Source organism: Culex pipiens, chromosome 2, assembly GCF_016801865.2.
Source record: "Culex pipiens pallens isolate TS chromosome 2, TS_CPP_V2, whole genome shotgun sequence".
NCBI lineage: Eukaryota > Metazoa > Arthropoda > Insecta > Diptera > Culicidae > Culex > Culex pipiens.
In genome coordinates this window covers 62129949-62154324 of record NC_068938.1, presented here as the reverse complement: position 1 = coordinate 62154324, position 24376 = coordinate 62129949, and the positions used below count along the sequence as shown (strand labels likewise).

The 24376-nt window shown below is 36.2% G+C and overlaps 1 protein-coding gene across 2 annotated transcripts in view; it reads right to left on the bottom strand.

The window, feature by feature from the left end:
• LOC120419389 (protein apterous) overlaps positions 1-17111 on the bottom strand; it is a 90442-nt gene extending 73331 nt beyond the window's left edge. For both annotated transcript variants that reach the window (XM_052708231.1, XM_039582061.2), the window contains exon 1: positions 15725-17111. In XM_052708231.1, the coding sequence (XP_052564191.1) occupies positions 15725-15763 (39 nt within the window). In that variant the 5' untranslated portion in view covers positions 15764-17111. The remainder of the gene's footprint in view (positions 1-15724) is intronic.
• Positions 17112-24376: the final 7265 nt, after the last annotated feature.

Genomic DNA, 24376 nt, shown 5'->3' with positions numbered 1-24376 from the left:
GATTTATTGTTCTGTTTGTGTTTTGTTTATTTATTGATTGCACTAAATGGGTGCTGAAAAGTACTTTTTTGAGTACTGTTTTTTTTTGCGGTGAAAAGTAGATCGTTTCGTCATGTCAGAATGTCAGGTAATGCGAGAATTCCCAAAATCCGTATTTTCTCGCTGTCGTGCTAACTTGTCGCACGTGCATTTTGGGCCAAATTGAGTTAAGAACGCCATTTTGTGCAGCTCACAATGCCCCACCTTTTGACCTTCACAGATCCCCAAAATTCGATTTCAATCCTGAGATATACAATAAAAACCAACAAAAAATCTTCGTGCTTTGTTTTCACTCTTAAGTGAAAGAAATTTTAATCTTATCGTGCTATCATGACACACCCTGAAAATTGATGTAAGTGTGACAACTGGCCAAAGGGATTTCAGGTCCGAACGCGTTTGACACACGTACAAGCCCGACTACCGTAAACATTTATAATTTTAACTCGAGACTCTGGCAACAAAAATCAACCAAGCTCTGAAACAATGCACAGAATGGTCAACCAAACAAAACTCATTTGTTATAGTTTACATTGCATGATCTAGTTTTTGTTTATTGTAGGTCAAACATTATATTTAATTTTAAATTTTAAGCATTAAACATGTTTTTGGAACGTCAAAAAGCGACGTGCGACAAGATAGCACGACAACGTCGAAATATGGAAATATTGTTCCAAGTTTTTATTCCCCCACTTTGACTTTGGTAAGAGTCCAGGGACATAGGCTTAAAAAAATGCATCGGCCTAAATATTGCAAAAATTCATGGAACAATTTCAATAAGATGAAAGGAGTAAAAATAAGTTGTATTTCTAAATTAAAATTGATTCTTAAAATTCTGATTGTTATTACTTTAAAAAGTTGCAAAATAGACAAAAAAATAGATCCTAACAAACTAAAACAGAAAGCATTTCCACCAGCCAACTAACCTCATGCCAAGACGCCATCGTCTGGCCTTAAATTTCCACGACACTTTCCCCGAATTTCCCGACCACTAATTAGTATAATTTCTCCACATCCCAACATTCCTAGCCGTGCTCTGGCTGGCTGCACTTTAACATACCGTCAGTATTTCATCCAAACAAACCCAAAAAGGAGCAAAACATTCCCTTCCTCCTCCTCCTCCTGAAACCCCCTGAATCTTCACCATCTGAAGTAAGTGTGCGTCTTCTCTAGATCTTGATCAAACGCGCGATGATGCCCATTGCCATGGCAAGGCAAATTCATCAAAAATATATTTTGTATTATTTTCATTCTTAAATGCTCCCCTCCCCTTCCCCCTTAGACTTTATAAACGACCCACATTTTCCAACGACGACTGACTTTGAGCCAACTTCCAGTAGCCCGGGTCTTCGAGACTGATTTTGTTGGTTTTGTTCGCGTTCTCGAGCCATTTGTCGAAGCGACGAAAATCTGGCACAAAACAGAAGAAGGTCAATTATATTATAGTAGAGAGCGAGCAGCAACGAGAAGAGAAGATAAACTTTTCCCCCTCCTCCTCGAGAGTTTCCCGACCAGCAGCGCAGAGCTCAGAATCTTTCCCCCTTCACCTGCAAGGGACAGGGGAATTTCCTCCGAGTTGCTTCTTCAGCAGCGCGGCAGCAGCCGTTTATCGTTAGAGAGGAAGTTGTTGTACGCAGGAGATGGGATGATTTTGGGAGGGAGGTTGAGGAAAATTTCGGAAAGGTACACAAAATTATGTCGCATCATTCATTCCGTTTTTGCTGGTGCTGCTGGAGCGAGCAGTTTTTGTGTTTGGAAATCTCAAAGAGTAATGATGGAGACTAAGGGAGGGAGGTTGAGGAATCAGAACTTGGAAACGGTTTGTAATTTATTGTGTAAAAATAGAAGAGTACGACTGTATGTGCGCTCTTACACCGCTATAAATAAGAGATTTGACATGGGAAGAAAGTTGACGGGTAGGGAAGTTGTTGGGAAATTGATTAGGCTGGGAAAATCAATGCATTTTTACAACGTAGATAATACAAATATAAATAGTAAAATAAAGTACTGCATGAATTGATCAGACATGGACACAAATATTAACTAGATGAAAGCACGCAATCTCTCAATCTAAATATATAGAAAATATATGATTTTTATCATAAAACTAAACCGTGTCAATAATTTAGCATTTCTATTTCTATCCCTTCCTTAGCAAATATCGAAGGTTTTTTAAAATAATTTTTCCTTCTCTTGGCAAATTCCATTGTTAGAATATCCAATTACATCAAAATGAACTATAGTACAAAAAAAATCATAATTTAAAGGAACTCCAAAACTCTATTAAGTTGTAAGAAAAAATACTTCACTAAACTTAATAATTTTGAATAGGGTCTTATTGGACCCCAAAGCGGTCATAAAAAGGCAAACCCGGCCAAAATCGATTAAGCCAGTTTTGAGATATGCGTGTGGAAAGAAAATCATGTCTACACACATCCCCACAGACATTTGCTCAGATTCTCAAATCAAATCTATGATTCTGAGTCGATATGTATACGTGAAGGTATATCTAAGAGGTGTACTTTGGAAGTTCAATTTTCGAGTGATTTTATAGCCTTGCCTCAGTGAGTAAGGCAAAAAGTAATGGAAATTTAAAAAAATTTAAAGGCTGAAAGTTCAACTAGTTTTATGTATCTTTATCAAAGTTTTAAAAATATTTTTTTCTACGGTCAACTTTGGTAACATTTTCTATATATTATGTAAAAATATTTATGCAATAATTTTTGTAGTGTCCCAGATCATTTCTCTACACAGAAAAAAAGTTGCATTTTGGAATGTTGAAAATTTGGTAGGTTGAATATTACCTCATTTTTGAGTAATATTACATAAAAAATGTGTAAAAATATTAACCTGATGAATATTCATCAAAAACTGATGAAAATTCATTATTTTCTGGGGTAAAATTAATCATTTTTTTACACAAAATCTGTCACCATTTCCTGATGAATATTACTAACATTTTTTTTTCTGTGTACGCATTTTCTGCATTTTATATCGTATTATAGCAGAAAATGTGATAAACAAGCAAAAACTACAAAAAGTGGTTGTAAAAAAATGAAAAAACTGAGGGAGTTGCGTTTCTTTCGGTTTCCTTTACAAAACATCCTTACATAGCATAGCATAGCATAACGGTTTTTTACCACGTTCTAGGAGGAGCCAGTAAGCAGATATTTGTATGGTTAGGAATGGGTCAAACCAATGAAAATGGTAGAATATGTAATGTATTTAGGGATTTGTTTGCTTTTTACAGTTAATGTCTAATAAATAAGTTATATTTTATTACAAGTTTTGCAAAATTTAAAAAAAAAACTCTACGCTGAAATATTTTTTTTTATTCATTTTGGAAAAAAGAAGAAGAATGAGTATTTGAAGAAAAACATATTCAAAATCATTTGAATAAAATAAGAAAAAAGGGAATTGGGATATTCACTGTCCATGAACAAATTTCATATAAAAAAGATCAACTGTTTGTAAAGAAGAATTCGAATGAAAATTAAAGTGAGTGAGAGCACCAGAAGAGTCTTACATTTTTTAAGTGACAAACTCTACCCAAGTAGCACTCATAACTTGTCGCATGTTGAATAATAGTTAGACAGCTGTTTTTGATCAACATACGAGAAAAAATTTCAACGTTAGTTAAATAACAGTTTGTTTCACTACTAGTATAACTGACTTATGTAACTCTTGAGATTTGTGCTACATAGTGTTACAACACAGTCAACTTCACTCTTTTCTAACTTTAACACACAACATAGGGAATATTTTCACATGTTTGGGAGTGTAAGCACTTGCTCCTAACTCCATCCAATTTGCTGATTTTCATTATTTAAACCATTTATTTTGGAACACTTTTGATATAAACTTGCTTGCTCACTTCCTATTGAGCTATTTATCACTTTATTTCACTTGAAAACACTTTTTTATGATTGAACTTCAAAGTGCTGATATGCCAAGATGTTCCCTCATCTGCAATGTTTTACTCGAAAACAGTTTGTTGAATAAAAACAATATTGCACTGTTTGTTTCACTGCTTATCTAACATTGTCATGTGACGGCATCTTCTGAAAAATGGGCGTGGCCAACCATTCTATAAATAACCTTAGTTTTCTCGCTTTGTTACACAAATGTTATCGGAGAATAGATTATATAACTGATGCTCAACATACATATTCAACTTGACATGGCGTGTTGTTAGGTGGTGTAAATTTGTACATGAGGAATTTAGAGTTCAATAACGTTTATTTATTGAAGATTGCAATAGTTTTGATTGTTAACCAATTCATTCGTGAACATATCGCTGGTAAAAGCTACAAAAATTATCAGCTTATAGAGTTTATGATAGAGAAACAACAAATCAAAATCATACTGATTTTCAATATTACTCCGTGGTACGGTAATCGAAATGACAGTTGGAACGGTTTGTTATAACAAAGTTATATAGTGGAGTTATAAAAACTGACTTGAAACAAACTTATATAACTTCAATTCCAATGACAGCCTTCGTTGGAGTTAAGTTCTTTAGCTAACAAAACAGACAGCATCCTTCTTATTGACGCTTGGGCCAGCTTGTTTACTATGAAGCCCCGTGGAGAGATGTGGAAGCGCGCCTGGACCTGCCGTGGAGATAACAACAAATCGTCGAAGTCATCGGATCGAATCTTGGGAAAGAGGAAGTTCACCAAAAAAGGAAAATCTAAAAGTTCGCCATGCAGGGAATTTCACACTCATCACATGCACGCCATGATTGTTTTTCTTTTTTTAAATTCAATTTCGAATCACTTTAAATAAATCTTGCAGAAACAAGCGTATTTTTTTATTAGCTTCGTTGTTTATTGAAATTCTAATAAGAAACGTTTGTTTACATGTAAGTTAGTTGACGGTTAGACAGCTGTTTTCAATCTAACTTTCCTTTCCAGTGTACGCTTTGATTTGACAGCACAGCCGTTAACCACGCCCCCTTTTTTTCGTTGAATCTCTTGTTAGATAGCACAGTGTTGTCAAATACATTTGTACAACTTACTCTGATAACTTGCATCTTTTTCTGGCAAGTTATACAACAGAAAAAAGTGCGCTTTTTCCAGTTCACAGGAGTTGCAGAACAAGTTGTGGTAACGAGGCGGATTGGTTATACAACCAGTTAGGAAATACGTTTATCTGACAAAGTGTGTTGCTTGGGTAGAGTAAGTACTTAGGAAATCCGTCTTTTTTTTTTTTTGATAATCTAAGGGAATAATATCAAGCTGGTAAAATATCAAACATCCTAGCTCACCGTGCACAAAATACACTATCGCGGCTAACAAAAGAATCAATGGCCGAAGGTTCAAAAAGGACTTTAAGAATTTTCGAAACCGGGATTTTTGAACATTAACTTCAATGAAAATGACTTTTAATTCAATTCAATTCATTTTTATTGGTTGTACTAATCATAAAACAATTTGCATAACTAATGACAAAATGGAGAATTTTGGAGTACCTTGCAGCTACAGAATAAATTAAATACAATCATTGGATGAAATAAATTCAATAAATTTCATTTGATTGGATTGGAAAGCAGAAAAAAACTGTATGAAATGAATGCTCAAAATTACTTTCAAAACCGTTAATTTCTGAGATCTGACAATCTCGAAAAACCACGCTCCATACAAAAAGTTGCAATTTTGTATCGCGAAAGAGCTACGCATTCCTAAAGCTTTCATTAAAAAAAAAAATATTAATTTTGTAAGAAAAAAAAACAAGGACTCAACACGGGGTGGGTAATATTATGGTCTCTTTATCAAAAAGAAAAGAACTTTTCTGTAAGAACATCCGAAGGTCGATTGCTGACTTTCACTCAAGCTTCACCCACCTTATATGATGCAATGCAGTAAAGAGCTGTCGTCTCCACGCGATGCATTGTCTATACTATGCTACGTGATCGTGATAACCCGACAATCACAACATGAAGCTGACATCTATAATCAACCGTGTGATTATGCCCTGCCCAACTCGGGGCGATTAGCTGGCGCATTTGTATACAAACAAACAAAAGCTTAATCGCTGCTGCCACGAGCTGATCGCGATTGTTTGTATTGATTTGGGATTATCAATAGATTCTGTTCAGGTTTCAGAGCTAAAACCGCTTTTCCCTAAATAAAACAAATCTCGGAATTGTACATAAAGAAGACTTTTTCTTGCACTGGGAAAGGTAACAACCGCCAATATCAAGTAAATCTTAATCACTAAACCTCAGTCTTAGTTTAAATGGTTCCGCGTTTGTAGTTTTGCAAATATTTACACTGCACAACTAGAATAAACAAAATAGCAAGCGCCACACTTCTAATCCCTGCAAAACTAGAGTAAGATGCACATATTATGTGTTTCTAAAACTGTTTTCAATTGCCTCACCCACTCTAGTTCCCATTCCCATCGCGTCACCCAAATTGGTCATGATCCAGTGCAATTTTCGTACCTCCTTCGCACTTTTCTGCACCATATTACCCGTTCGTATACGGCGGAAAATGATTTGTGGTGCGGGTTGTGACGGCTCCTGTCTCTTCACAATTTCTTGGTGTACGTCGTTGCAGTAGCAAAACGTGCCAAAGTGAAATGGACTATTGAGCTTTACGTGAGATTTTCCACCGCGCGCACCAAATAAATGAGGTGTGATGCGCAATATTCTCAGTGTGAGTTGCGTTGCGCGCGTTGCATTGCGTTTGATGCGTGAGCTCTAGAGAGTGCTCTCTCTTGGTGTGACACGGTGTTGATGGAACGCGTCTGTGTCAGTTCGCTCAATTTCACTGCACGCAAATTTCTGCTTGGCAGCTCGGATTCGGTTTGGGGTTTGTGGCGTATCCAGAATTTTCCTCTAATTAGTTTGTAGGGGAGGAAAATTATGATAATTCTCAATGGTTTGATAATTCACATTTTGATTTTACTTATTTATTTAACCATTTATACATTGATAAACTAGTAACACAAACAATCATCATAAAAATTCTCATGATGTTATTACCAAAATAAAAGTTAAAATTTTACAGTTAAAATTTTACGTCAAAATTTCGTTTAAATCGAAAATAATTAAATTTGATACCCATGCTCATACAGGATAGTTTTAATATTATATTTTGATGATTAGCGTCATTGAAAAAACTACCAAAAAAGCTAACATCCTGATCATTTGATTGAAATTAATTAGACCAAACATATTAAATTCAACAGTGAAAATGGCTGGAATCTGATCACCTGATATTGTTGACTGACTCAGATCTAACTTCTAAATCACGAAGTCTAAAAATTTCCAACGATAATTGTTGCTGACAATAATGTTATAAAGTTAGCTATTATCACCATTCTACCAATCAAAACATAGTGCCTCCCCAAAGAGGGACCTCTGCTGCCGATTTAGATAAATTATCATCACTAATCCAATTTCAAAACCTGTCAACACACCGAGCTGAAAACTGAACAGCAAAATTAAAATAACAGTGACAAAATGTCCCCCCATTATCATCAACTCTGCCTCAAAACGCTCCCGAGTCCCTCCCTAAAAATGCCCCAACCAGGTAGCCCCACATTAGTCCGGCGATATGCAAATTGGTCGATTCGAGATAAAAACCTGAGAAGCTAATTCGCGTTACCTTCCCTGCCCAGAGATCCTGGTGTTTCCAGAAGCAGAAATTAACGGTTTCCCGGATGGTTTTCGGGCGGACAACCTACGCATAACCTTAAACTTTTTTTTGGGAAAGAAGCAACCAAAAAAAAAAAAGGAAACTAGTCACACTGATAAAGTCCCAACTTTTTTGGGACTGCTTTCGTTCCGGCGTCGTGGCCGGGTCGTAAATAATCGTGCGCGTCCCCACCGAACGCCGGACAACCCCGGGGGAAAGCGGTCTGTGACAGCGAACGATCATGATTATTTATGACCAGAAGTAAAATAAAATATATGCGAGCGCGATATTTTCCTCCTATATGGGCGCTGTCCGGGTCCGTCCTTGGGGTCCCAGAAGCAGCAGTGTTGGTGCCGCGCAGAACCTATTCGATAACGATAAAAATAATAGGAATCTGTAGCGTTTTATTGCGGTGTTACTTTTACACAGGCCCTCCGAAATCGGAGATCATCGGCTCGGGCTGGCGGGACTAGATTATGGCCGGAAAATGAACTCTTTTATTGGTGCGATTCGAGTTTAGTGCCACCAGAAATGGGCACTCTGGTGCGAAGTTTGGGATTCGGAGAGATTTGGGTAGATAAAGCTAGACGCTTAGGTCCAAAATAGGGACATTGACTCAATAAATGCTTATACTTGAGAGCATAAACACAAATTTCAGCGATACGACTGCACATCTCTCGTGTGTGACGTATATTTCTGTCGGTTTTTGCACTTGTACTTTTAATGTTCCTGGTGTAATCTACGGTTCACTGCAGAGCGATAACCTGTCCCGAGAACGAGACATGCGTTGAACTATGATCGCCCGCGATGGACGGATGGCACACTTGGCGGGATGTACGGTTTTTTGAAATTGTTTTGGAATTTGGTGTTACTTTTGCAAACCTTGGCTAGTCATTTTGGCTTCTTGCGATTTTTCTTATATTTGACAAGAAATCGTTATAAAGGTTTATTAACTAATTAATTTATTCAGTAAAAAGTCATAGCCATCATACTGATATTTAACCGATAAAAAAATCTATTTAAAATTGATAAACCTCAAAATTCGTTAAATAGTTACATACAATTTAATGTATTTGATGAAAACCCCTTTGAATATTGTGGTACCGCCCTACAATTACACCAGCTTGAGTGAGCAGGTTTATGTCAGTGTTACCTAGAACTTCAAGTCAAGACTAACATTTCAAAAGGGCCAAACATTCAATATTACGCCCTTTTAAAATATTAGTCTTGGTTTAAAAATTCTGAAAATATTTTTTTCGAAAAGATCGAAAAATTTCACGAATGTTTCATATTTTAACATTGAAAATCGGACCATTAGTTGCTGAGAAATCGACATTAAAAAATTGTGGGTTTTTTGGGTGAGACTTAGAAAACATCAATTTTCCTGTTTTTAAACCTTTGCATTGCAATATCTCAGCAACTAAGGGTCGTATCAACAAAGTTCAAAAAAGCAAAATATTGAGAATTTTCTCAGCTTTTCAAAAATATTTTTTTCAAAAGTGGGCAAACATGTGCACTAATTTAAAAAAAAAATAACTGCGACTATTTTCAAAAAAGTCACCTAAATATGGATTTAACTTGAAAACGGTGCACTTTATCATTATTTCACTAAAGCACTTTTTGGTTGCAAATTTGATTTTACATCGAAAAATGAAGTTGAAAAATTTGTGCGACCAATATTTGGATTTAAAAAAAAACAGTATTGATTCAAAAATTCATAACTAGCTCAAGGATTTTTTGCACAACCTGGAAATTTCTGAAAAGTTGGCATTTTATGTCCTCTAAAACATATCAAAAAATAAAATAAATTAAAAATAGTGTTTTTTTGCAAATCAAGTTTTAGTGATAAAAAGTTAAATAAAAAATCACCAAATTTTTTTTACCGTGTATCATTTTTTCCAGTGTAGTCCGTATCCTACAACTTTGTCGAAGACACCAAATCGATCAAAAAATTCCTTCAAAAGATACTGATTTTTGAATTTTCATACATCATTTTTGTATGGACAGCTGCCAAATTTGAATGGAAAATTATATGGACAAACTAATGATGGAAAATGGCTTCTTTGGGCATACCGAAGGCACCAAAAAAGTTTCAGTCGGATTAAAAAATACAAAAAACGAACGATCGAAATCTGAGAGAACTGCTCACTTAGTAATCGATAACAATTTTAAAGCATTATGCATTATGCGAACGGAATGCGATAAAAAATTTAAAGCATTAAACATTTTAATCTACAGTTCCATGAAAATGCCTAGTGCTTTAAATATTTACAATTTAATTTTATATTTTTTTAAAATAAAACTGTGTATTTATTGTTTTAAATTTGAAAAAATATCATATTTGACCATTTTTCACCAAACATCGGAAAATGGGGCAAATCAGGACAAATTTTAAAAATTAGGACAGCTGTTTTTGCAAAATGTTTCGATTTTTGATTGATTTCGGTAAAAACAGGAACAGAAAAAAACAATTTGTACACCGATTTCCAACTTAAAGATAACTTTGTAAAATATGTTTTACATAAACCATGAAATTCTAAACATATTTAAAATTTTACATTGACTGGTATAATTTTAATTGGTGTCGTTTTTTACATTTAAAAAAATGTTTAAGGCTTTTTAGTCATGTCAAACAAATAAATATTAAAAACAGATGTTTATAACAGACTTAATTAATTTTAATCACGTTGGAATAAAAATTGTGTTTCATTTAAAATCCAAATCAGAACAAGGAACAAAAAATTCGATGTTTTATTTCTTTTAAACTATCTAATAACCGCTGTCCTTGTTTGTATTGAAGTGTAGATTATCATCAATTAAAAGTATTGAGCTAATTCTATTATTTAAATCATGAATTGTATAACACATAAAACGAAAACATTGATTTAGTGACTGTTAAAAAAAAAATCCGGAAACTCCTGGGATTCAAAAAATATTTTTCCCTACTGGACACCCTATGGAAAACTAACTATAAGCTATAAAAGGTTTTTTTTTAATCTTGAAAATCTTAAAGGTAATCGAAAACGGCAAAAATCGCCGCTCAAATTCAACAACTCTTGCCCGAATATTGCAGGTGAAACCTATGATTTGATGTTTTACTTTTTATAATTATAAAATAATATTTATCAAAACGTTTTGAGCTTTTATTAAAATGGAAAAAAAAGTTACAAAACTTTCAAACCAATTTGAAATTGATCCCACACAAAAGTAGAAAAATTCATTACCACAGTCTCCAAGACTATCATGCCAAAAGGGCACATAACTTTTGTAAACAAGAATGTATCTCTTCCACTCAAATGACAGTTTACATAAGGTGTGAGAGGGAAACACTCTTGTTTACAAAAGTTATGTGCCCTAATGAAATGGAAGGCACTCTTACATCCAAAGCAAACATGGTAGTGACATCTTGGCAATTGCTTTATTTTAAATCAATTAAAAATGTGTCGATGTCAATTTGGTTGAGAATCTTAAACAACTATTTTGAATGGTATCATTAATCAACTTGCATTATTGAAAAATGATAAAATTACATTGAAACACAAACATACACTGCTCTAATCAACTTGAACGCAATAAATTTTCGTTATGAAAAATTACACCATCTAAATCAATCGAGCATTCTCAGAAAGTCTCCCAAATTCTTTAGATTAGCCCTCTTTTTTTTCTTACAAAGGTCAATGTTTATTCTTATCGCCCAAGTTAGTACTATCAGTCTACTTCCCACCAACACAAAAAAAACACTAAACTCGTCTTTTTTGTCTAAAAAGTCACGATTTGTACAATCTCCTTCTCGTGTGCTCGCGCGATAGTCTCATCCGTCTTTCACTAAGCCTGCGTGATTCATTGAATGTTTAGCTCGAATCCCGGACCTGTCTTTCCGTTTCGAGATTAAGAATCGTTGTGTGGCGGTCCCACCGAAAAAAAAACCAACTGACAGCGTCAAGATTGCGTCTGTTCCGGCACCTAGCCAGATCGTCGTTTCGGGTCTTCAGTCTGCCAAAATATATTGCAACAGCCTGTCCAAACATCCACCATAATCTGCGGAACCAACGGTGCGGAAATTTCGTCAAAGACAGGGCCATAAATTGGTTCGCGGGCGCGCGCGCTCGCGACTTCCGACTTTTCGCAAAAAGGAAGAAAAATGACCGCGGTCGGAATAATCCGTTGCAGTTGAGTCGGCGGCCATTATGTCCATCCGGCCGGCCGGGTATTTATGGGCCCAGGGCGACCAACCTGAACTAATCACAGCAGGCTAGCAAGACCGCGTCGCGTCGGTCATCCCTGGAGATGTGCGCGAAATTTGCTGCGCAAACGGCAATACCGTGACCTCGTCTGTTGCACCCACCCCGGCAATAGTTGCGCCAATTGGTCTAGCCTAGAGTTTGCGGAATCGACAAGCAGGTTACGGTTTGCGACGACGCGAAGACCCATTAATGTTTGTTGGTTTTCGGACTTATCGGACCTGGTGTATCTCAGCGGCCAGCGGTTAATCCGTTAATGGGGCGATGGCCAAGATGAGTTTGTTTTTCGGGAGATAAAAAAAAGTTTATGAGATTATTCCGTCCGAATGACAATGCACCCGTATGAATCATGCAACGTGGAGTGAGCAATTAAACGGTCATATCAGTGCGGACACTTTCTAACGAGACCACCCGCTAAGCCACGGGGCTGGTTTATGAACCATTTATGGGTGCAAATGTTTGGGAGATAAAAAAAAAAACCTTCGAGACATCGTAATTGCTGCAATTTGACAAAATGCAGCAAAGAGTGGGATCGTTTTGAAATTTAACAAAATTGAAGCGAAACTTGAGGCACTGGGATACATGAAAAACTAACATTGCAAGAAAGTCAGTTGCTTAAAATGCTGAAATTGATGTTATCACTCTTGATAAGAAAGTAGTTGCGATCTGATTGTGCTTTATTGACACATCCTGTTAGTGAGACAACTTGCCAGAAGGAATTTAATCAGAGGACATTTTGTCATACGTGCATGCCCGACTATTTGACCTATACATTTATATTCATAATAACTCGGGACACCGGCAACCAAATTCAACAAAACTTCGAAACAATACACAGAACGGTCAGCCAAACAATATAAGTCTATTATTGTTTACATTGCGTGAACTTGATCTTGTTTATTTAAGGTCGAGCATTCAAACGCGATTTCGCCTAGTTATGGACATTTTCATATGAAACAAGCTAAACCCGACAAACTTCGTCTTGTTTTTTTTTCTTTTGTTGACGTGTTTAGCTTGTTTGCTTGTTTGCAGCCTCCTGTGATCAAAATTTGATTTTACATAACTTTTCCCATACATTCTGCAGATTTTGCGGAATCGGTTCCAGAGCGGCAAAAGTTGTCTTTTTTTGGCGTAAGAACCTTCTTTGGACTTATACGAACCCAACGCAATAAAGAGCACCTCGATCCGAAGCTCCGTATTGAACTGATTCGCGTACGAACAAAACCGTCGAAATTTTTTTATATATAGAATAGATAGATAGAGAAATTTTGAACTAAAATATGTAATAAGACAATTTCAAAATTAAAAGTTAAAGCCATTAGGAACAATTACCAAGACTACCCAGATATGATGAGATAAAAATAATCCTACATTTTGCATCAACATTTAATTTGGAATTTCAATAAACATTGGCCAAAAAGTCTCCAAATTATATACCAGACCTTGTATTTTTTAAATCTTTAAATAAAGTTGAATTATAAATCATATTTTAACAATTCGCAAACAGTTAAAGTAATGTTTTAGTGAAAATATATTTGCAAATAAAGTCTTTTGAATTTTTCTTTATTCATTATATCATATTTACAAATATAAGGATTTTGAAAATAATTCAAAAAACTTCATTAAAAATATTATCAATACCATTCCAAATTATTATCCCAAGTATTTTTTTTAAATTTCATGAGGTCCAATTATCCACAGGGAAAAATTCCCGGGTTCGGAAAATTACCAAAACAACGGAAAAAATCCAAGAAGAAGAGTTAAAAAAGCGTTTTTAAGAGCAATTTAGTAAATTTTATTAAACTAACTTCAAATTATTACAAGTATTAAGATTTTCTGCAATATTGCACAGTTTTCATTTTAGTTGTTACAAATAGTGCAGCGACACAAGAGTTTAATAGTAGTTTATGCAACAAGTTGCAAAAAGAGGATTTTTTCAGCACGAGTCGTACATTTATCCAACGAGGTTCATCGAGTTGGATAAATACGAAGAGTGCTGAAAAAATCAAGTTTTGCAACGAGCTCCATACAACATTTTTTGCAATTCCGAAAAACACCCATTGAGTGAAATTTTAAGTCAAATTTTCATGTATTTTGTCAATAAATCGTTTAAATCAAAAAAAATGTTGAAAAGTGTTACTTTTCGAAACAAGTGCTGAAAAGTTCAACTTTTCAGCACCCATTTCAATGCTGAAAAGTAGAACTTTTCAGCATTTTTTTCGAAAAGTGTTGCTATTCGATTCTGTTATTTTTGGTACAGAAAAGTAGGCTTTTTCGTCGTTCAAGAATGACAGGAAAAGTAAGTAGTCACGACGGAATTGCAAAAAATATTATTTTGTAATTCAACAAGCCTATTATTTACTAACATTACATTTATTTGGCTTTAAATCTGTATAAATCACTTGATACGGATTAAGTCAAAGCTTTTTTTCCTTCTTGTTGTCAGAATCTCCAAAAGTTCTTATCATAAATATCGTGTTTTTCAACAAGCATTGTATCCATTTTATATTAACTCTAAATTAAAATAACTTTGTAGAGAAAACATTCCTAAATGTTTATTATAACATTATAAGTAATGTTTGTGTTTTTGCTTAAAATGTAATTTAAAGTGATTTCAAAGGAAATGGAAAGTTTTTGTCAAGAATAACGAGTTGAAAAAGTGTCTTCCGTCATCTAGGGCGAATCGGGGCACATGGGGCAAATTGGGATAGCTGTTTTAGTCTTGTTACTGCTCAATATTTGGATATTTTTTTTTAGTTTCGAATAGAACAGACACAGAACAACAAAAATAGTACATCGTTTTTCATATATCAAGCTTTTAAGTGCCCTAAAGCTGCTGTCCCTATTCAGATTTTAGTCCCGATTCGCCCTAGTTGACGATAACTGTTAAACCGGATTCCTGAGTCCTTTGCAAGTTTTGTTTACAAACAAATAAGTAGAGTTGTCAACAGCGAGAAAAATAGATCTACATACCGTCGTTTAGTATTTTTAAAGAACAACAATAAACCATTGACATAAGTTTTACGAATGACTTTTTCAAAATATTTAAAAACAAACAAAAGAATTTCATATTTTTCTGTTAAAACTTTTTTATTCTGGTACAAAATTTTTGTCACCTCCCCCTTCAAAATCAACCGGAAAAATAAGGGGGGCAAATTTTTCAAAGAACTTCAAAATTTCAATGCAATTCGAAATTAATTTGAAATTTATTCCCCTGCGATTAGAATCATTTTTAACATGTTTTGTTATATTCAACAATCGTTAGGATTTATAATAAATCATTGTGGAGTATCACAAAGAGTTTTTTTTTGTTTTTTTGCTTAAATTTTTGTTTTTGTCAAATTTTACATGTTTTGAAAACTAAGGATTGCAAAACAACTGAACTGGTATAAAATGCATTTAAAACCCTTTTTTTCATTGAATTGTGGAGACTATGGCCTGTTATTTCAATTTTCATATTTCTTATTATTGAAAAAATGAGAATGAGGATGGATTTTAGTAAGGTTTTTGCGTCGGAATCGCTGAAGTTAAGTATATTTTCGGATCCGGTGTTAAAGTCGGCGAATTTTAAGAAGCCGAAATCGGAATCATATAATATTCAAACTTCGGAGACGGAGGTATTAATTTAGATAATACCTCGATAAAATATTCAAATATAAATAGGATTGTAAGAAAACAACCTCATAATGGTAAAAAAATGTAATTCTATTGTAAATTTGTAGTGTTTACGATATCCATGACTTTCAAAGCAAATCTCAATCCCCTGAATTTCAGCGACGGTACTCCTAACCGTTCACTCACCCAATGCATTACAGGGCGCTCCTCCGTGCAAACTCCCATGTGAGCCGGTGGCAGACTGATGTTGACCGGCACTACTCCCAGCGGGATCCTCGCAGCACCGGGCGCCGCCCCGTATTCCGCCGAATGCAACGTCACCGTTGTTGCTGCCCTGGACCACGTTCACAAAAAGACACTTCCACCTAAACTACCTATCTTTGATTTATCTTTCTTTCTTGCACTCTTGGAATCTCGTTTTGTACTTTCTTGAGCTTGTTTTTTTTTTTCTTCCGGACACTATACTTTCACTATCAACCTGGAATCGACGATCATTCCCGCGACTATTTCGGTTGTGAATGAATCTCACAGTTTCGAAGGCGATAAAATCTCACACGACGGCGGTGCAACTGGAACCGTACAGCATTTTTCCTCGTAACCAAAAGAATCACTGGAACTGTCAATACACAAACGCGGCCGGTCTTGTCTATAAAAGTTGGACGTTCCGACGATGGATCGATGGATGGATCGGCGCAGCAGATGAAGTTGTACCGATAGCTTCGCAATAGATCCCACGTGAGGACCCTCGGATATCTCTCTCTCTCCCTGTCTGGGTGTATCACTTTCCACTGCCACCTCGATTCGGAACGGTTGGTTTTGTTCCAAGGAGTCTACGGAAGGCCCAGACGTCGTCGCGATGTCGAGCCCCGGTGAAAGATTGCTTATCTCGATTGTTTTACGAAAAGGAAATTAAAGCACACTACTGAAAGAGGAGAAATTCACTGCTGCAGACACGGGCAGACCCCGTCCGACCGTTGTTGTTGTCGTCCGAGTCGTGGTCGTCTGCTTCGGGTCCGGTTTTGGTTCGTTCCCGCGCGATGATCGATTTATCTCGAGCTGACACTCTTGGAACCGATCGCAGATAAGCGCACACACGGGCTGCTGCAGCTACCTTCGACTCCAGAACGACCTGACATTTGTCGCGGAGTCAGTTCTGCCGTAGCCTATCGATTTTCTCCGGTTGTCCCCTCGGGCTACCGACAATGCAGCTGCAGGACCGGCCAAGGATCTTGCCAACTTTCACTGTCGCACGTAACGTACGCGTTCCACCACCGTTCGGTTTAAGCTATCCCGCAGACGAACAACTTGCGGCGCCGGAAACTATGCAAATTATCGATTTTCCACCACGTACGCACAAACACAAAACCCACAAAATCTCACACTCACACACGGCCGCGCGAGCTGAACAATCCTTGACGCGCCGGAAATCCCTCGAGTGTCCACAAACGCACGGAATCGCACCGGAGAACGCACGGGTTCAAAAAAACGTCCGCACAGGCAAACCAGTTGAAAGGAAAGCGGAGCGGATCTCCACGCATGCGTTCAACGCTTTCGACTGTTTGAAGAGCGCGGTACAACTGCGGAAAAGCCAGCGCCAACAACGAGAGCGAGAGTCTAGAGCCGGCTCCGAGCTCATCCCGTGATGCTGTACGCCGCCACAACAACGCATGTCACGAACACTGACAAACGCGCTTTGCGTGTGTTTGTGAAATCGATTAAACAAGAGAGGGAGAGAAGGCGTGGTAAAATTTTATATAGAAACTTCAATGAATTTTACGAAAGGCGTGGTAACAATTTATATACAGTTTCTCTCTCACGCACACATGGACAATATAAACCAGTTTTACAACTCGCTCTCTCAGAAAACAACAACGCTCTCTCATTTTCTCCATACAGTCAGCATTAAAAAAGTTGAATTTACGAGCAAAACAGCATGAATGAATTTTTCGTTTTTATTGCGTCTCCACGTTCGTTGCAAGTTGTCTTGTATTTATGTATTTATTGTGCATAAGCTGCATCGCTCTCGGTTTGTAACCATTTGCAAGATCCGTTCTTGCTCTCGCGGACGCGCGTTTTGTTTGTTGTTTTATGATTCGTAGTACGTTCAGCATCTTCTTCGATGCAATGTGGGCACAAAAACTTGTTCAACTGCTTATGATGCTGAATTGAAATGCTACACGCTGACCTCAGATTTGAGGTCCGGTCACTTCCGATTTATTCCAAAAGATCGTAGTTTCAACAGAGGGGAAAGAGCTCTCAAACTGGTAGCAAAACGGTGCAGTGTACGGACTGAGAGGATGAAGCACGAAACGGGGAACATTCCACCCTCAAATCTAAATAATAAAGTTTTCTTTTAAGGTGAACTATGCCAAAATACAGGCAAATAAAAACAACTAAAACTGAACCGCTCAATAAGAGGGTGGCGATTTTTGAGATTTAAAAACTTTCGTACCGTCATCTGTGGTTAATCGGGACTACAGTCTGAATAGAGACAGCATTGTTTAGAGCATAGTTTTACATTTGGAAATAGATGTACACATTTTGTTGGTCTGTTCTAACCGAAACCAATCAGAAAAATCAAAATATTGTGCACTTACATGGTTAAAACTGCTTTCCCAATTCACCCCAGTTGACGGTAAATCAAAAGTTGAATTCTTGTTATTTTTTATAACCATTAGGGGAAGGTGGGGCAAGACGACCATATGGGGCAAGAGGAACAATCGTTCGTACGGTCGTAATTTTTGCAATTTTGATTATTTCCAGTATGAGGAATTGTTGCTAGCAATGCAATTAGCTGATTCTACTAACCCATAACCGCCAAAACGACGTAAACGCCACGGGACATAAGATTTAATGAAGATTTTTTCAAAACCTTTGTTTTCTTATATATTTGGAAAGTACAACATAAGGCTTAGGGTTTATTTTAAAGCTCATTTAATCAAAATGCTATTTTTCCTAGATCGGTAGAGTCCCTACCAATGACTTGCACCTATAATAAAGTATGATTTAACTCTTGGTTATTTTTGTTGAGAGCTTTTAAAAAATCTTGTTCAGGTGGGGCAAGTGTACCATATGGATTTTTAGTATGGAAAAAATTACAAATTGCTGCAACAACTTATTTTATTGGGAAAAAAATAAATAAAAGTACATAAAACTGATTAACAATTGGTTAAAAAATTGTCCATTCAAAATATAGCGATATTATGAAAATTTACAATTTATCATCTAAGTAATAATTTTTTTTCGTAAAAACGATCAATTTTTTAGTAAACTATTATTATTAATAATTTCGAGAAAAATAAGAATCCTGCGCTCCAATTAATCGCCGCAGAAAGATAACGTCGCAATGCAATGTGTATACGTTGTCTATGGTAACCAAAGGTTGTTGATATTTTTTCACGGACACAAACACACAAACACTAGTATTTGTTTACGTTTTGCACTGCGGCTGTCATGCGCTAATTTTTTCTCATCCTTCGAGATAATCGACAAAATCTATTACTTCTTGATAGGCGCAATATTTTATCTAAAAATGAAAGAAACGTTTCAAATACATTCTAATCTGATGAATCTTAGTACTAAAAGTTCAATAGTTAGCAACATGTTGTTTCATGCATTGTTCCTCTTGCCCCAACGGGTTGTTCGTCTTGTCCCACTAGTTGAGTAGAACGTACGTAAAATCAAAAATTTTAAAATCATTTTTTTTATATTAAAAACAGGATTTTTTAAAAACTTGTTCTATCAAAGTCTTAGTCAAGACCTGGAATAAGATGATTATAAAAAAATCCGACTGATTTTTTGACGTTTCTAGTGAGTTATAACTTGCATTTCCTTAGCTTGTTACACTTGCCCCACTTTCCCCTACTGTTCAGACTCGATTATCCGAAGTCCTCGGAAAAAGTCACATCGAATAATCGAATAACGAGTTTTTATTATTCGTAGAAAGTTTTGCTCCGCGTTTTTTCATGTCTTCTCGTTCGAAATTCTTTGCTTGTGGTAAGTTCCGGTACGCGTTATTCAAGAATGTTCCGGATGGGTCAATTTCGCGGGTCGATTATCCGGTTTACAGAATCCGTGTTGTACTTCACCCGTGACTTCACCGGAGTTTGGTGGGTAAAAGTGGAACCAGAATTCCGACGGTTTTTCGGAGGTGTTCGCGTGGTTTGGTCGTTGTGACATTTTGACATGAAATCTCGGTCACCAAATAGTGTTTTTGAAGCCAGACTTTGGGTTTAGTCTGAAAACAATGTTCGTCTCAAGTGACTGAAAATTGGGAAATTGCTCGATTTTTTCGAGTTTATTTTATAAAATTGTGAAACTTGATTCTAAATTTCAAAATGAAGGTGTTAAAAACTGTGCCAGCTGCTGTTAAAAATTTTGGTGTAGGAAGTGAGTGGTGTGGGGGGGGGAGGGGGGTTTGTGTTATGTGGAATTTTCTCAGGCGAGGAAGAAGCAATTCGAGGTGGAGCTTACTCCGGAGAAAATCGGGGCCAGGTGGCTGTAGCAGCTGGAAACCAGTTCAACGGCGACGGAGGCAGTCGTGTGGATCACTTGGCGGCCACATCCGGCAACGCAAGAGATGCAAAGGAAGCGGGGATTTACATAAGAGTTTACGGAGCTGGATGGATGATCCCAGAATTTGGTGAGAGCGTTCTAGTGTTGTCCCTATTATGGAGCAGCCGTGGCTGACTGGTCACGGTTTTCGCTTTGTAAGCGAATGATCCTGGATTCGATTCCCATCTGCTCCCAACAAGAAAATCAAGGAAATATGAATTTTTGAAACTCTAAACATGAACAAAAATCAAAGTCGCTCGAACCGGGGTTCGAACCTCCGTCCTTTGGATTGGTTGAATTATGAATACTATTACTACCAACTATATACGCGCTGGGTCCTTGTCCATTTGACAAGGGCTCGGAAGTTCTAAATAACGTTTGAATCCGATTGATGCAATCGTTCTTTAGGGCGGGGCTTGTCGATTCAAGCTGAGGCACCTCGCGCATGGCTAGCCTGCGTAGAAATGTGTCACCGAAGCCCGGCAGAGCTAACACCGTCCAAATGCCTATGCGAGTTATTTGCATGTATAGAATACAAAATCTAAAATACATGGAAACAACTCAATTTGTAAGAAGCGACCGCGTGGTCCCGTTTGGTTGGTTGCACACACACACACACACACACGAGTTTTTATTATTCGTACCCTTTTTTTTAGGCCGTAAAGCCCATAAATTACATCAAATATGCTCTAGAATGATTTGGAAGTTTTAAATACAAGTGAGAAAATGTATTTGCTTATGTTACGAGCAATGGGCTCGCTGAACTCGAATTGCATGTTAAAAGTGAGAAAATGAAAACAAATCGACAAAAATCCACAACTTCAGTTAATCCAGACTTAGGTTTGTTTTGTGGATAGTGATAAATTCCTGATATGATTATAGTAGCCGCGCATTTTCACAAGTTGCACACTTTTTCTAGCAATTTAAAAAAAACTTTGACGAGAATTTGTACAAGAAACTTTAAAAAACTGTGTTGCTTGTTACCCACACAGAAAAACGCAGATAAATAAATTGATTTATATCTTTTTGATTACTCCAATTTTGAATCGAATTTTCAGTGTTCACCTGTTTTAGTTTTATTCGAGTAAATCTGGGGTGAACAAAGTAGGCGATATTATATAGAATTAACATCAAGATAAAAAATAATGGCAATTCTTACAAAAAAAACAATACTTTGAAAAAAATCTTTTTAAGCACATGATTCTAATTGCACTGAAAATACATTAAAAAAAGTTCAACAATCATTCAATTCATGAATACTTCTAACAAGGGTTAGTGAACTTTCGCGATTGCGATTTTGCGGAAAGCGTGCAATTCGTGTAATTTGATAATTTCCGTGAAATCCTGTAAAATTTAACAATAAAAAACAACTCTCAATAATGAAAACTTTCAACGAATATTACACCCACAAAGTCGTTTTTTGTCAATTATATCAGTTTTTTAATTGAAAAACATAAATTTAAACAAAATTGTAACAATATTTACTTGGAAATGAATACCATGAATACTTAAACGAAGTGAACTAGAATTTGTCACATAAATATTTGAAAAGAAGATAGATTCTGAATCACCAAGATATCACAAGCGTAAAGGATGATTGCAGTTATTCATCAACAAAACAAAATTCAGATTTGTATGAATTTTTGCTTTTTATTTATTAGGTTTTTTGCACAGTACCCAAAAATTTACTAATTTACTTCCATTTTATTTTGACGGTTAAAATTCAGAAGAAATTAAATTTAGACTTTGTTTATTCATGGTTAAATGAATTATGCTTAACAATCAGGCCTGTTCAAAATTTAAAGATTTAGGGAGTCTGAGTCCCGTGAAATTTTCACAATATTTGACGATTATTAGTTTAATCGTCCCTGTGGAAGTTAAACATTTTCTCTTTCTGTAATTTCAACATAAGATTATCGAGGTTATTTCACAGGGACCGAAAATAGCAGTTTTTGAGCGTCAATAATCACTAAGCCTACAACTGTTAAAATTTTGAAGTTCCACAATAAGAACGTTTAAAATTGTTAATCATTATTCCCGAACAAAAAACCAAATTGCTATTAGAGATCGTAAATGTTGTTAGGACAGTTGAAAACTAACCCAAGCTTTCATCACCAAATAATTCTTCTTAATAAGAAAAATAAACTAGAACAATGATATTTCAGGTTTAAAAAATAATTAAAATTTAAATGTGATTCAAAAATTGTCATAAGGGACACCTCCTGGCTCGATTCCTTTGGAAAAATAAGTTTCTTTGCCAATTTTAGAGCGATGTTATTCCCCATACATTTTCGTGATTTTTCCCATACACACTTTATCGATCAAGAGCGGCCCTGAAACTTTAACCGATTTTGCTCAAAATTGGCACAAAACATTGTTTGCCTAATAAATCGATCCAAGGGGTAAACTTATGAAATTGCTGTTTATTTTCTATAAAAAAAAATTGAACTTGCACTGACCAACAGCAATTATGACAAGATGATCACGTCGTTGGTTGGCAAAAAGCTGACAAAAGGACGTCTGTATCTTACCCATAACTGAATGGTAGCGGAGTTTGGATTGGATGTATTTTTTTTATGAAAAACCATTTACAATTAAAACAGTCGCTGTTGAATTAAAGTTTATTTTTTTTATATTTTCAATCATGTTTCTCAAGATGTTTCTTCTTCGGCTTCGCCCCAACTTTGTTTAAATTTGACGTGCGTTTACAACCTTGCCGGAAAGTGTCACCGTGAGATAAACCCACCGGCTGATTGATTTTATCTGCCGCGGCTGGGAACAAACATAAACAACCAATAAACATCAGCCGGGCCGCCATTCAGCCCCGTGAGGCAATAAAATCTAATTGAATTTCGTAGAATTAACGCGTCTGTCCACGAGAACTCGACTTTCGATCGATCGATCCGCGATCGGGATGAATCATGAGAACCGGGACGGCGACACCGACGACTTGCGGAATGTTTGATCAATGAATCGGCGAATGTCCGAAAAAAAGAGGACCTTCTTGCTCTCTCTCTGTCCGTCAATAAAAGTCTCTTGGGGGAAGGGAAATGACCATGTGGACAAGTGCGCGAAGGCCGCCAAAGAAGGGAAAACTCACCGAATCTGTGGGGTCGTAAAAGTGCGGTTCCTCTTGAAAACCTGTCGCGGGCCGGCTTTGCGCGTCAAAGAGTTTGATCTTTTTAACGCCGAGCTTTTGATTTTAAGGGGGGGTTGATCACTTTGTAGACATTTGGTTGTATTCGGAGATTTGACGACAATGATGGATTTATTGTGGGAACGGTTTTTTGTCAGGAGAAGAGAAACACAAGTTTTTGGGTTCCATTTGACTTACCTAACAATTCCTTACAATTCACTACACATACTCCAATTTTGCAGGGAAATTTATGTGGACAAATCAAAATTAGCTATTTTTTAGCTAATTTTAGTGCAATTAGGCGTCATCCATAAAGTATGTCACGCTCTAGGGGGGAGGGGGGGTCTGAGCAAGTGTGACATAGCATGTTATAAGTATAGGAAAAGCGTGACAAAGGGCGTGACTTTATGGATGAAGCCTTAGTAATAATGATTATGGACCAAAAATAACCAGGTGTGAAACAAACTTAATAAAAAAAAATTCGGCAAGCCTGATATTTGGCACGACCAAAGAATGGCTCTTTTCCGACATTTTGCGAGGTCCATCGAAATATTTCGTCGAGAGGATTTTTTAAGATTTATTTTAAAGATTTTATAGGAGATTTCTTCAGAAAATTCTCTAAAAGTCTCTTGGAATTGCTTAAAACTTCAAATTTATTTCATTTTATTATTAAATGTAGTTAATTGTTTTACAACTTGTTATTGTTATTGGAAATGTTAACATATATACTTCCATAATCAATTGAAAACAAGTTCTACTCTTCTCATCAAGCCATTCTAATACAATTTCCAGTGCGCATATTTTATTTTTATTTATTTCGACTATTATGAACATTCGCTATATAGTTTTGCAAACATATTTAGATTAAACTTTCCATTTACAGCAATCAATGATCTTTTTGTATGAATTTGTTAGTTTCAAACATTTTCTAATTATGATCTATTTGAAAATGTTTGAAACTATTTTTTAAAAAATTTTTACTTTCAATAAGGTTAATTATTGAACCACTTCAGCCAGGCCTGCCTAAATAAAGAAAATATTATACCTTTTTTCTGACATAAAAGATGTACTACTTCCCAGATGTAATATTACCAGGATTTTTTTTACTGTGTACAGCGTTCTCAAAACACGTCTAAAACGTGTTTTTT